The 12,348-nt window shown below is 40.1% G+C and overlaps 1 protein-coding gene across 2 annotated transcripts in view; it reads right to left on the bottom strand.

The window, feature by feature from the left end:
• Positions 1-12,348, bottom strand: part of CASKIN2 (CASK interacting protein 2) — a 122,325-nt gene that overhangs the window by 34,612 nt on the left and 75,365 nt on the right. For both annotated transcript variants that reach the window (XM_083351355.1, XM_083351356.1), the window contains exons 3-6: positions 9,759-9,810; positions 3,703-3,800; positions 2,738-2,883; positions 1,227-1,322 (exon numbers count right to left, since the gene is read on the bottom strand). In XM_083351355.1, coding sequence (XP_083207481.1) covers positions 1,227-1,322; positions 2,738-2,883; positions 3,703-3,800; positions 9,759-9,810 — 392 coding nt within the window. The remainder of the gene's footprint in view (positions 1-1,226; positions 1,323-2,737; positions 2,884-3,702; positions 3,801-9,758; positions 9,811-12,348) is intronic.

Genomic DNA, 12,348 nt, shown 5'->3' with positions numbered 1-12,348 from the left:
ATCCTTATAGAAGATGCTCCTGCCCAGAAATTGCTTCCACGAGGATGCAGTTTTCATGTAAGGTGCGTTAGTTTTAACGCTGATTAGAGTTTGATTTATGTCTGAGTGTATTTATAGTTCGACATGTTCTACAAATCCAGAAAACTGGGTTAATTAGCAAATCTGGGCAACCCATGGGCAGTGTATCATGAAAACACAGCCAGGCTAAATGTTATGCTTAGAGCAGTTTACTAAATGATAAATAATTTCAAATTCAAGTTTGGTTTTGACCCGTCTTTGGCTATCAGTAATCCTTACACCATCACAAATTGTAGTTCACGTGCAGAGATCTTGAGCATGTTATTTTATGTCAGATTCATCATGCTATTTATGGTGCATTTATGCTACTAAAGCTGATGTTCAAAACACTTCCTGATTATTAATCGTGCAAATAATGTGCCACTCCCTCAGTTTCTTTGGTGCAATCCCTTAGATTAATGTTCCCACCCCAACTTAGGGTTTATTTATATTTCCTGTTCTTTTCTTTAGCTTGGAGAAAGCTTCCCATCCCCAGGAATTTCAAAAGACTTCTGCACCTGTCCTAAATATCAGAGCCAGGAATCTACAGCCAGCTCCCAGTTGGGTCAGGATGGAATGCTTGGCCTTCTATTCCAGCTGGCCTTGCTTCTGACTTCATAGCCTGAAAGGATTATTAGGTTCCAGGCATTGTGTGGTTTTGTGTGGGAACTGTAAAGACAAAACTCTGGTTGCTTTGGAACTGTAATGGAAAAAGATATCCAGGGGAAGGACGCTGTATTATGTCCCAGAGTTACAGCAAGCCCTGACCCAAACTGCTGCCTGCCCAGAGTTTTTTCAACCTCAGCATCTTTTAAGATATGTTGACACAGCCAGCAGAATTCTGGGAAGTCCATATATCTTAAAGTTGCCAAAGTTGAGAAACTCTGCTTTAGTCTATTGACATAGACTTGGTTACCACAGAAAACTATAGAGCAAGGGTTGAAACTCAATGCGATGAGCAAAACAGAATGTATGATAGTTGATTTAAGGCTAGCTTAAGATGCTTCATGGGACAGGACAAGACAGAACAGGATGGAATTATATGGCATGCTTGACTGCTTTTCGCACCAGAATGCTTTTCAATAGACAGTGGATATGAACTAGACAGACGGGGTTATCTTTTCTCTGATTTGTTTGTTTTGTTTTGTAATACAAGGTGCTATGCTTACCTTCAGCCTCCCAAACTCACAAGCCAAGTCCAAGGGGGTTTTCTTAGACTTATTTATAAGACACGGGTTGGATTGGTGCTGAAGCAACATCTCTGACTGCAGGCAAACATGTAAAAACATGAAAGGAAGTCAGTGAATCTGGAGAAAGTGGCGGCACGCTCCCCGGTGATACAAAACTCATTTCTCTGTGACGCATACTCAAAGCCTTTATACAGGAAAAACCTTATTTGGAACTGACAATAAAACACAGCTATATATGGATCATAATGGGCCTGTAATTTGCTTCTCTAGCTCCTCCTAGTTAATTCTCAGACCAAGAAACTCAGAAAGTTCTCCAGTCTCTTCTAGCCACTTTAAAGCTCTTCTCTAAATCAATCTGATGGAAAGTAAACATCCTTATTTGCATTCTCACCCTCTCAACACATTTGAAGCTGTGTTTCATTCGGACAGTGAAAATCACTGGAAAGTTTTCCCACTGGATCGGGAGAAACGATGAGTTTTCTAAACCCATAAGTTCATAAGAGTTCTAACTATAATGCTTGGTATGCAAATAATCTCAGATTCTATCTTTAAAAATTGTAAATAAAATGCTTGTCCTCATTTGTGTGCAATGCAAGACCTGATGAGAGCTTAAAAACCAAGAAAAATATGACAGAACTTTGGAGCTATTCCTAGAAAAGCTTTCATGTTTATAAATAACCAACATGGGGAATTTTTTGGATGATAGTGATGGCGTGTATGACATTTTTTCACCAGAGCAAAATATATACAACTCCACTGAGTTTATTTGTAGAATGCATTGCCCTGCAAAACTATGCTACCTATGAGACCAAATATTTTTTGTCATCTTTCTTCCTTTTTGTTTCCTGACAAAATCTGTATAAATGCTATCTTGGCACTGATTGCAGCTTACTTTAATTCTACTATGCACGCCACCCGTGCTTACTTTAATTCTACTGTGCATGCCACCCGTGCTTATACCAAAGCACTATAATAGTTTTGCTATGCAATTTTCACTTGAGGGGTGTGTGTCATATAAGAAATATGAGGTTAAGAGGACAGGACCTTTGGGATTTTTTTTGAAAAGACAAACTTAGAATTTCTTCATCAGTGAGGTCTGAACATATACAGTACTACCAGATGAAGTGTGTATGTATGTGTGTGTGCACAAATATATGTATATGTATACACACACACACACACGGACACACACGAATATGTTCTTCATCTGGTAGTATATGTCTTAGGGGAAATGGGAGTGATTGAATTGTATTCTAGTTTTCATTTATTCAGAGAACCAGTTGATCATACACAATTAACATTTTATTTTCAGTATACTATTGTACAAGATGCCTAAGAAATGACGTGTTGTTTGTCTTTACAGAAGTACATCAGCAAATTTGCTTCTCCATACATAACTTTAGAATGAAGGCTTGACTTATCACACAGAGTTACGAGAACCTCTTTTTAAAAAAAACCTCTTGCATCTTCCATCATAATCCCCCACTTACCACTTCATAGTGGCCATACTGGGCAGACAGGTGCAGTGGGACCTGTCCATCCAATGATGCCATATTGACTGAGGCAGACGCCCGTAGTAGGAGGCGCACGGGCTCCACCTTCCCTTGCCAGGCAGCATAGTGTAAAGGGCGCATTCCTGTACGAAAACAAATATCAGAAAGGAAAAGACAGAGATAAGCCACCTAATGTGGAGATTATGGAGGCACATCTGGAGAATGTAGATATAAAGAAATTAAACAGTTTTCTTAAAAAAAGAAAAAAAAACCCCATAAAGGTAATCTTTGACTTACAAGCATAATTGGAACGAGAATTTCTGTTGCTAAGCAAGGCAGTTAAGTGAGTTGTGCCCAATTTTATGACCGTTTTTGCCACAGATGTTAAGCAAATCACTATAATTGTTAAGTGAATCACACAGTTGTTAATCGAATCCAACTCCCCCCACTGACTTGCTTGTTGGAAACCAGCTGGGAAGGTCACAAATGGTGATCATGTGACCCTGGGACACCCCAACTATTGTAAATACTGTTGCCAAGCATGCAAATTTTGACCACATGACTGTGGGGATGCTGCAACAGTCATAAGTGTGAGAACGGGTCCCTTTTAAAAAAAAACACTGTTATACCTTTGAACGGTTGCTAAATGAATGGTTGTTAAGTCGTGGACTGCCTGTGCTAAATTTTTGGATCTGAACCATGGATGGTTCAGCAAGCAGACAATCTCTACTAGGGCAAAAGATGGGAGTATGGCAGCCCTCTGTTCTCGTTCCAAAATATTATAAAACTATTACATCCCTAGAAGCAATGTTGTCTATCACATTCTTCGCAAATGACAATTATCATTAGGGAGACAAGTGTAATTCCCCACATCAGCGGCGGTTACTACAGAGAACATCTCAGAAGATCTTTCTCCTTCTTGATCACGCACGGGGAGAAGCCAGAATAGGCAAATGTCTTACCATTTGTGTCCTTAATATCCACAACGGCCTGTGCCTCCAGCAACAGGGAGATAAGTTCCAGGCTTCCAACCAAGGCTGCATGGTGCAAAGCTGAAAACCTGAAACCAAGAAAAAAAAAAAAGAATAAGATCCCTTGATGGAGCAAGCCTCGGTGGTTCCTGAACATATAACGTGACCTGGCCTGACTCAGGCATGCTCCCTGTTAGGAGATATGTTGAGAACTTAAGACTACTAAGATTGATACCACAAAAATTTAACTCCCTTTAGGCACACGATCCACCCTGGCATGATTCATCTCTGCACATCCTCTTCGTGGTGATACTGTGCTTTAATGGTGACTCTAGTCCTCCATATAGATACGGAAGCAATATAGAAGGTTTGAAAGCCAGCACTGGACAGTACAGTATAAAAACTGGACAAGAGCCAAGTTCAAACTCTTATTCCGCTTTGAAGCTATCTAGCTACCCTTAGGCTGGCCACTATTTTTTAGGCTAATCTGTTTTACAGAGTTGTTATGAGAAACAGGGGACTTTATTGGACCACTATTGATTTTTGAGGAGAAAAGGAAGCATTTTCCCAATATGATGTATTCCAGATGTGGTTGACCATAACTTTCAACAAATTTAGTTGCTATGATGGCTGGAAAATGGTACTTCATAGTATACTTCAGTATTTCTGGAACGTATTAATTTGAAATATTGGCATTACAGTGTCCTGGCAAATAGATTCTAAAATCACAGACAGTAAGAGGCTCTGGTAAGCTCCTTTCTTTGTGGAGGTGTTGCCATTTACACTTTTTCAGCATTGACCAAACAAGCCCAGAATGCTTAATGACACGTTTCTTTTTCTGGCATTGTCCTGTTAATGTTTCACAAACTTTTTCATTTTCCTTTGAAGACCTTGTTATATATACGCTCTTGCACATGGGAAAGTCTGCTGCCATGGTTCTGCAGGACACAAACAATCCCCTCTTGGCTCTAATAAATAAAGGACTTTGAGCAAGCTGCTATGTTGCGACTTGGTGTCTGCATTTTGGTACCCTGCTCACTTTATGAAGAGATGGAAGGACATAACATAGCACCAAGTGGCTAAAATAAAAGCTATAATCTGAGCCATATATAGTCTTAGAAGTGGACTCTTCAAAAGGTTTAAGGTGGAAGGGGAGGAGAAATGTTAAATAAATGGGGAGTAACCATTTCATTGGATCTAATTCCTTCCATGTAATTTTCATTCATTCTGAATCCAGTTATACTGATCTCATCCACCTGTTTGCCCTGGCCCCATCTAGTTTTAAACTGTGGTACCCAGCATGTTTATAGCCCACTTCTCCCAAGTTGTATATTCTGATTTAGGGTGCTTTTAAGATTCAGTAACTAGCATGCAAGAGGATGTTCAGCAAGTGTTATATTTTTAATCATTGTCCTATCTGAAAAGGACTAAGATGCCTGCCTCAAGCGAGCCTTGCAGCTCATAAAGACACAAGGGATCTTTTGCTCATCGAAATATGGGGGGGTGGGAGTGGATTTTTCCCCCTCATTTCTCTAATTAAAAAAAAAAGTATACTAGCAGTCTTGTAGGAAGATTAAGCCGTCTAATGAGTTACTTCTTATACTGGGGTGTGTGTGTGTGTGTGTGTGTGTGTGTGTGTGTGTGTGTGTGTGTGTGTGTGTGTGTTCAGAGTAGCACCCAAAAGGTCAGACAGAAAAATCTAATGCTGGCCTTGGGACAAGTGACCAGCTGTGTCTCAGTAGGGGGAGCATCACTCCTCCCTCCCCTTACCTCCCTGGACTTGTCCTGCTTATGGCCGTCTCTTTCCCAGCACCATTTTCCTATTGCCAGAGTGTGTGAGGCCACTGAGGATGAATAGTTCTTGTGTTTGGGGTTTGTGAAAGAGGCTTGTTTATCCATACCCCTCCTCCCCCGCTGGCTCCCGCCTTCCCATTGCTTAACGCCGATTTCATTCATTGGAAAGGATGGAGGGTTGCTCGGGACCCACGGGAACCCAACCTCTGCAGCAATGCGGCCCCGGATCGCAGCACTGTTATCCCCAGCAGGAGTGAAAAGTGTGGAGGGCAACCTCAGTGGCAGCCTGGTTCAGCCCTCTGACACTGTTCAATAATGATGGGCATCCATCTCGCAGATTGGAAGCAGTTGTGTCTTTCGGCTTCCCGTAGGAGCCTGTCTGAGAGGATTTAATAGCAGCCATTAACACAAGGAATACCAACACCACCAGTCCCCCTGTGCACAATGATACTCTCCATCAGGGAGGTCCTTCCTTAGCTAGAGGCAGCCAGCAAGCAGTCAGCTCCTGCTGGGCTTCTGCTGCAGGCCTGGAGGCTCCAATTATCCCCACGGTAACCTCTCAATGGGAAGGAGAGCTCTCACAGCCAGGAAGACTGGCCAGAGCATCTGAAAGAGCCCTTTGCCCATTCCAAGGGGCAGGCCAAAGGAGCTAGGAAGAATAGCCACCTAGAGCTATATTGGCATTGCCTAGCAGGAGTTGGTAACCTGTGAGAGTCCCGGGGAGGTTACTGGCAGCCTGCCACTCCTGCTGAAATTCTCAGTGTTACTGAAACAACCAATAAAAGGTTTCACTTTCTGCCCCCTCAGCCTGCCACTAAGCTTTCCTACAGCCCATCAAGCAACTCTGAAATATTCATTCAGCCCTAAATCGAGACACAATTGAGACTGGAGAATCACCTCACAACACTGACGCTATTTGACAAATGGAGCAGTGATAGCACGAATGCAGAGATGCCCATCTCATCACTGCTAGATCCCACGATGTATCTTGGAGAAGAGCTGAGGGGCAATGTTGAGAAAATTGCCTGAACCATGAACATTAACCCACTAGAATCTTTAATGTTATCCAGGCTTGCTTGTGTCCAGATCTTTCCCCATATTAGAATTGGCATCAGTGAACCTGAAGCAAGTGATTTGGCGAAGTCCACCTAATGAGAAACTGACAAAGTGAGATATACTCAACGTCCTCTTGACATGTAGCTATCTATATCTCTGAACCACTAAAACCATACACCATGGTAATAGCTGGAACAACATTTAATTTATTTGTTTTCAATTCTTGGAATACAATATAATACAACATTTAGTCTACAGAAAGCAAGGAAACACTAGAGAACAACTACTGTTGACAAGGGAATGGGTGTAATCAATGCTTTAAGATACAATAGCTCAACAATGAATTCATTTTTAGAATGATTAAAGAAATACTAGTTATTAAGATTTTTTAGTTAGATTAAACTCTGCACTGATAAATACATTAAATACATTACAAATTGATAGAAATGTAAACTTTACCAAACACAGAAGCATTAAAAGTTTTAAAATTTGTAAGTTTCAAAATGTGTGAGTTTCTAGAAGGTTTCTTTCATCTTATAAAAGTGAAGTCCTGGCAAATTCCTAGTGGTAAAGTAATTTATAAAAGTTACATAAATTTTTTATTTCCTGCGTTCCAAACATAAATTTATTATGTATTTATGTATATTTGATATGGGTGTGTATGAATGATTCTTCTCATGTGAACTGCAACATTACCATTTCCATCACTCGGTAAGTTTGTATTTGGCATATAAAGAATAAAAGTATCAAGAAGTAATAATACCCTTGTTGATAGTTTAAGTTCTTTGCCCAGAACTAAAATTTCTCCCCCCCTCCCAGGGGTATCCACAGATCCCCTTTTTCTGAAAAAATGTTGGAAGAGATGCACCTATGAACCGACCTTCAACTCATCATGTTTGTGAACCACTGACAGAAAAGCATGTCAAAAAAATTATTCTAAACTGCTCCTGGGCTGTACAAGGTCTCTTGCTTTGCCCCATAGGCTTTAGAATCCTTTAATTAAACTTAAAATTTAAGTCAGCTTTAGTGAATTCAAGCTTTTGTGTGTGGGGGGGGGTTTCCATTGGATTGTTGAGATATATTGATTGCTTGATGCCATATTTTATTACTTTGTAAGGCAAGATGCCTATGAAAAAGACCGCTATCACTACTACTATTAATCTTTAGTGGATAAGATTGCAACGCTAGTACATTCCAATTTAAATATCTCCTACAGTCCAGTCAAGACTCATCTTGGACATTTTATGACTGTTCCTCAGAATTTTTCACCTTATCTCTTTTTGTCAGCATCTGATCTCTAGCAAGCCCATCTCAAGACATTTTTCTGCCTAAGAGGAAGCAGCAAACTCTCCCAATCAACATGTAGTGTAAACAAAGTCAGGTTATTTTGGCAAATGAGGCAGAAATAGCTCAAGCACATCGCTCTATTCCTGGCAACATACCCAACAACAAAACAGAAGTCTAAGTTTTTTGCCCTTTGCTTACTGCCTCACATAGCTTCCTCCTTTTACCTAGTAGCAGGCCTGGACCTGATTTCTTGGTTGATCATCTAGTTTATTTGTTCTGTATTTTACTTGTCCCAAGACCCCACAATTCATTGAGGAGGGGAATATTTGAAAAATTTCCATCACATTTCTTCATACAGACATTTATCTTAGACCAGGGGTAGGCAACCTCGGCTCTTTTATGACTCATGGACTTCATAAAAGAGTGAGTCATAAAAGAGCCGAGGTTGCCTACCCCTGTCTTAGACTGCATCTACCTCAGAATCTGAGGCATTCCTTCTAACTAGAATGTCAAAAGACTGTCACAAAGCCATATTTGCCTCATTCATTTGAAAATTTGTGGGAGTTAGATGCAATCTCCCTATTAGAGGGTGGGATTGCAGGGGTTTTTATTATCATTTTATTGGGGGTTTTATTAATGTATTTATTGTTTTTTATGGGCATATATTTAATAACTTTTTAATTTTTGTAACTTTATGTTTTATTCTTGCCCTGTACACCACCCTGAGTCCTTCGGGAGAAGGGCGGTATAGAAATATTAATAAACTAAACTAACTAAACTAGAACAATTGGTCTGCAAAAATAAAAGGAGGTGGTAAGAAAACTAGAAAAGCATTCTGTTCCACTTAAAATCAGGACTGGGAAATAATATTGTATTGGTGCTATATAAATAGGTAATGATTGAGGATCATTAGCTACATGTTCATGCATTTAAACAGCTATGGCATTAATCCATTGAATTATGTATGCATGATATGATCTCAGCCTTGAATCGCATTGTATTGTACCTTCTCTGGGAAATTACTGTACTTCTTCAGAAGTGATTTGGATTTTTTTTTCTGGGAAACACAGTGATATTTCTTCAAAGGGTCTGTGGCTGCAGATCCCAAATCTCTCTTGATGCAAACTCAAATTTGATTTTCTCTCATTTGCCCTCCATGAATTTCCAGCCATTTGGGAGGTTACAAACTATACCCATTTGTAGGACACAAGGATGTTTTGCTACTAATAATTTGAATGAAGTATCTGCCTGCAGCATTTTAAGAACAGATTTCTATTTTAGATTTGTGTTTTGCATTCATAATGTGAAGCGATGGACACAAGGTCATACAGGGAGTCAATGGCAAGGCACAAGACAAAACATATCCAGTAGTATCCTTCAGCTTGTAATCAGAGTACAAACTCATGGAGAAAGAAATAACTACAAATTCTTCATATGTTCATAATGAAGACCTGAGTTATTTGCAGGACTGACTCTTCCTTATAATATTGGCTCATCCCACACGCTCCAATTTGTGGGCACATTTTGCGTCCCCTCCCTGAATCAATGCCATTTGGTGGGACCCAGGAAGTATGGTTTTTCCACTGTGGCAACTGCACTCTGGAGTAATCCCCCCAAAATACCTTTGGATATTATTTTGTTGTCTTTAGAAAGGCATTAAAAACCTGGGTTATTCTCAAACTTTGGGGATGGGATGATGGGAATTTCCCAGGTTGAGAGGTACATGAATGGGATTTCTCGGTTGTCTATTATAACCAAGTTTTTATATTTTAATTGAAGTAGCTCATTTTGCCTCATTTTTAATTTATGGTCTAATCTTCAAATTAGGCAGCCATATATATATTTTAAAAACCCAAATAATAAAATTCCATTTAAATCATGAACACTTTTGTCTTTGTTTAATTACATACCCATCCACATCCTGGTAGTTCACATTCAGCCGTTTAGTTGATCCCAAGAGTTCTAGAAAAAGAGAAGGGGAAAAAATGTGTCAATTTAGTATATTGAGAAATTGTGGGATCTGTATGTTTGAATGCAAATTGAGAGAAACATTTAACAATGTTTTTCACGGGAATCTGCAACTCTATGAAGACTTTATAAGGAAGCATCTTGGTCACAGATATTGTGCTCAGCTCCAAGTCAGAATATTACCAGAGAAGTAATTTAGTGGCAAACTCCTTTAGGTTGTCTCTAACTGTAGTTTAGAATGAGTACAATAATGTTTCTTTGAAAGGAATAGACAGATAATTAAATAATCTGTTACCAGATAAAGAAATATACTCAGTGCACACTTTCCCTTCTGCTTCTCTGGTGGCATATATTTAGATATTTCCTTGCTTTCTCAGGAACAGTCCTGTGGTCATTCTGAAATTATAGTGGCCATCCCAATAGTTAGAACAACTGATGGTGATGACAACAGAAACCTGGTGCTCCAATGGATAAGGGTGTTAAGAAATTTGTTGTGCAGGGTCTCCTTGTGCTACCAAAGAGTTGCACAGACAAGGAAGGGTACTGAGAGCAGCAAGAGTCACACAAGAGTACACTGAGTTGTAAAAACAAAAAGTAGTTTACTTTAAGGTGGTGTAAGAACAAAAATGCACAGTCAAAAATAAACAGTCCAGGTCATACACAATAGTAACGGTCCAAGAAGTAATCCAAAATACAAAGTCTTTTTACCGGTCCAGAGGTCAATACACAGTTCAGGTTTACAACAGTAGTAAACCAACAGCAGAGCAAAAACAGTAATAGTAGAGATCAGTGAATTCAGAGAGAGAGAGAAGCTACGTTACTAGCTCCCTCTTATGGCCATGAGAACACTTACACACCCATTGGCCAATTAACTTCTTAAAGTCATAACATTATGGTTAATATATTTTCAACCCAACATTGTAGGCTAACACCATATGCCTAACAAAAGGCATGGCTTTCTGGCTTTTATCTGTAACTGGCCCTTCTCCCAAGCCGGCCAGACTCACCTTGCTGTGCACAGAACAGCACCTGACCCATCCCTTTGGTCTCTTCTTTCTTTCCAGTTCCTTTTGCTTTGCCTTCTAAACTCTGTTCTTTGTGAGTACCAGCTTGGGACTAGCTCCATTCTTCACTTCAGTTTTCCTCAAAACAGTGGCTGCAAATATTCCCCTCTTCAACTGATCATTTCCACAAAACCAGCAGGCAAAATCCCCCTTTCCCATCAGTGTTGGGCACTGGTTCAGTATCTTTGCTTTCCTTCCCATCAGAGATGCCTCCATTTATAAAGTGGCATGCACAGAAAAATGGGGGGAAAAAACCCTGACATTTATTTTGTTCCCGCCTCCCTTCGCTTTCTCTGCCACCAGCGAAAAGCCCCCACACATCAGATGCCTGGCATTTTTCCTCCAGAGGCAGAGGTGGTAGATCCAGAGTTTTTAAATAAAGGCATTGTGTTTGCCTGACATTCTATTCACCTTGCTTACTCTCCCAGTACCCCACTTTTTCATGGCCTACTTTGTGAAAAAAAAAAGTTTCTAAATGAAGTATGCAACTGAACCAATTATGATGCTCTCTTTCGCATACACAGCAGCCAATGCATTTGTTTTCTTTCGGATGATAATGGAGCCATTCAGGAATCTGAATGTAAAACAACTGGGCATCAACAAAAGGAACTGACATTTATGGGTAGGAAATATAAGCAAGAATCATTTTTATCTGTTAGATCTCTCTATATAATTTATTCTCTAAGGTAAAGGTAAAGATTCCCCCGCACATGAGTGCTAGTCGTTTCCGACTCTAGGGGCCGGTGCTCATCTCCGTTTCAAAGCCGAAGAGCCAGCGCTTGTCCAAGGACGTCTCCGTGGTCATGTGGCCGGCATGACTAGACGTCAAAGGCGCATGGAACGCTGTTACCTTCCCACAGTAGTGGTCGCTATTTTTCTACTTGCATTTTTACGTGCTTTCGAACTGCTAGGTTGGCAGAAGCTGGGACTCTGTTACGCGGCACTCGGGATTCGACCCGCCAAACTGCCGACCTTCTGGTCGACAAGCTCAGCGTCCTAACCCACTGAGCCACCGTGTCCCTCTACTGGTTTGCAAATACTTCATCCTGCAATTTTTCTATAGCACCAACTAACTCTACAAGATGGATTGGTTTGAGGGAAAGTGACCTAACGAAAGTAATCCATTGCGTTTCTATGTCTGAAGATGGACTTGAGCTTGATTCTCCAGAACTAATTCAGTCCTATCCACGACACCATTTTAAATACTCTCTGAAAACTAATTCAAAGATTTAGCATGTTTTACCTAATATGTTGGATTTTTGTGAACAGCTTTTGAAAAATGTAAATTTTATTTATTTATTTATTTATTTAATACTATTTCTATACCGCCCTTCTCCCGAAGGACTCAGGGCGGTGAACAGGGCAAGAATAAAAATACAAATTACAAAAGTTAAAACAAGATTAAATAAATACCCACATACTAAAATACATCTTTAAAACCTAATAAAATAACAATAGCAAACCCCCC

Source organism: Vipera ursinii, assembly GCF_947247035.1.
Source record: "Vipera ursinii genome assembly, chromosome: 2".
NCBI classification, from domain to species: Eukaryota; Metazoa; Chordata; class Lepidosauria; order Squamata; family Viperidae; genus Vipera; species Vipera ursinii.
The sequence above is the reverse complement of the archived record's forward strand: the minus strand, read 5'-3'. Positions and strand labels throughout refer to the sequence as shown.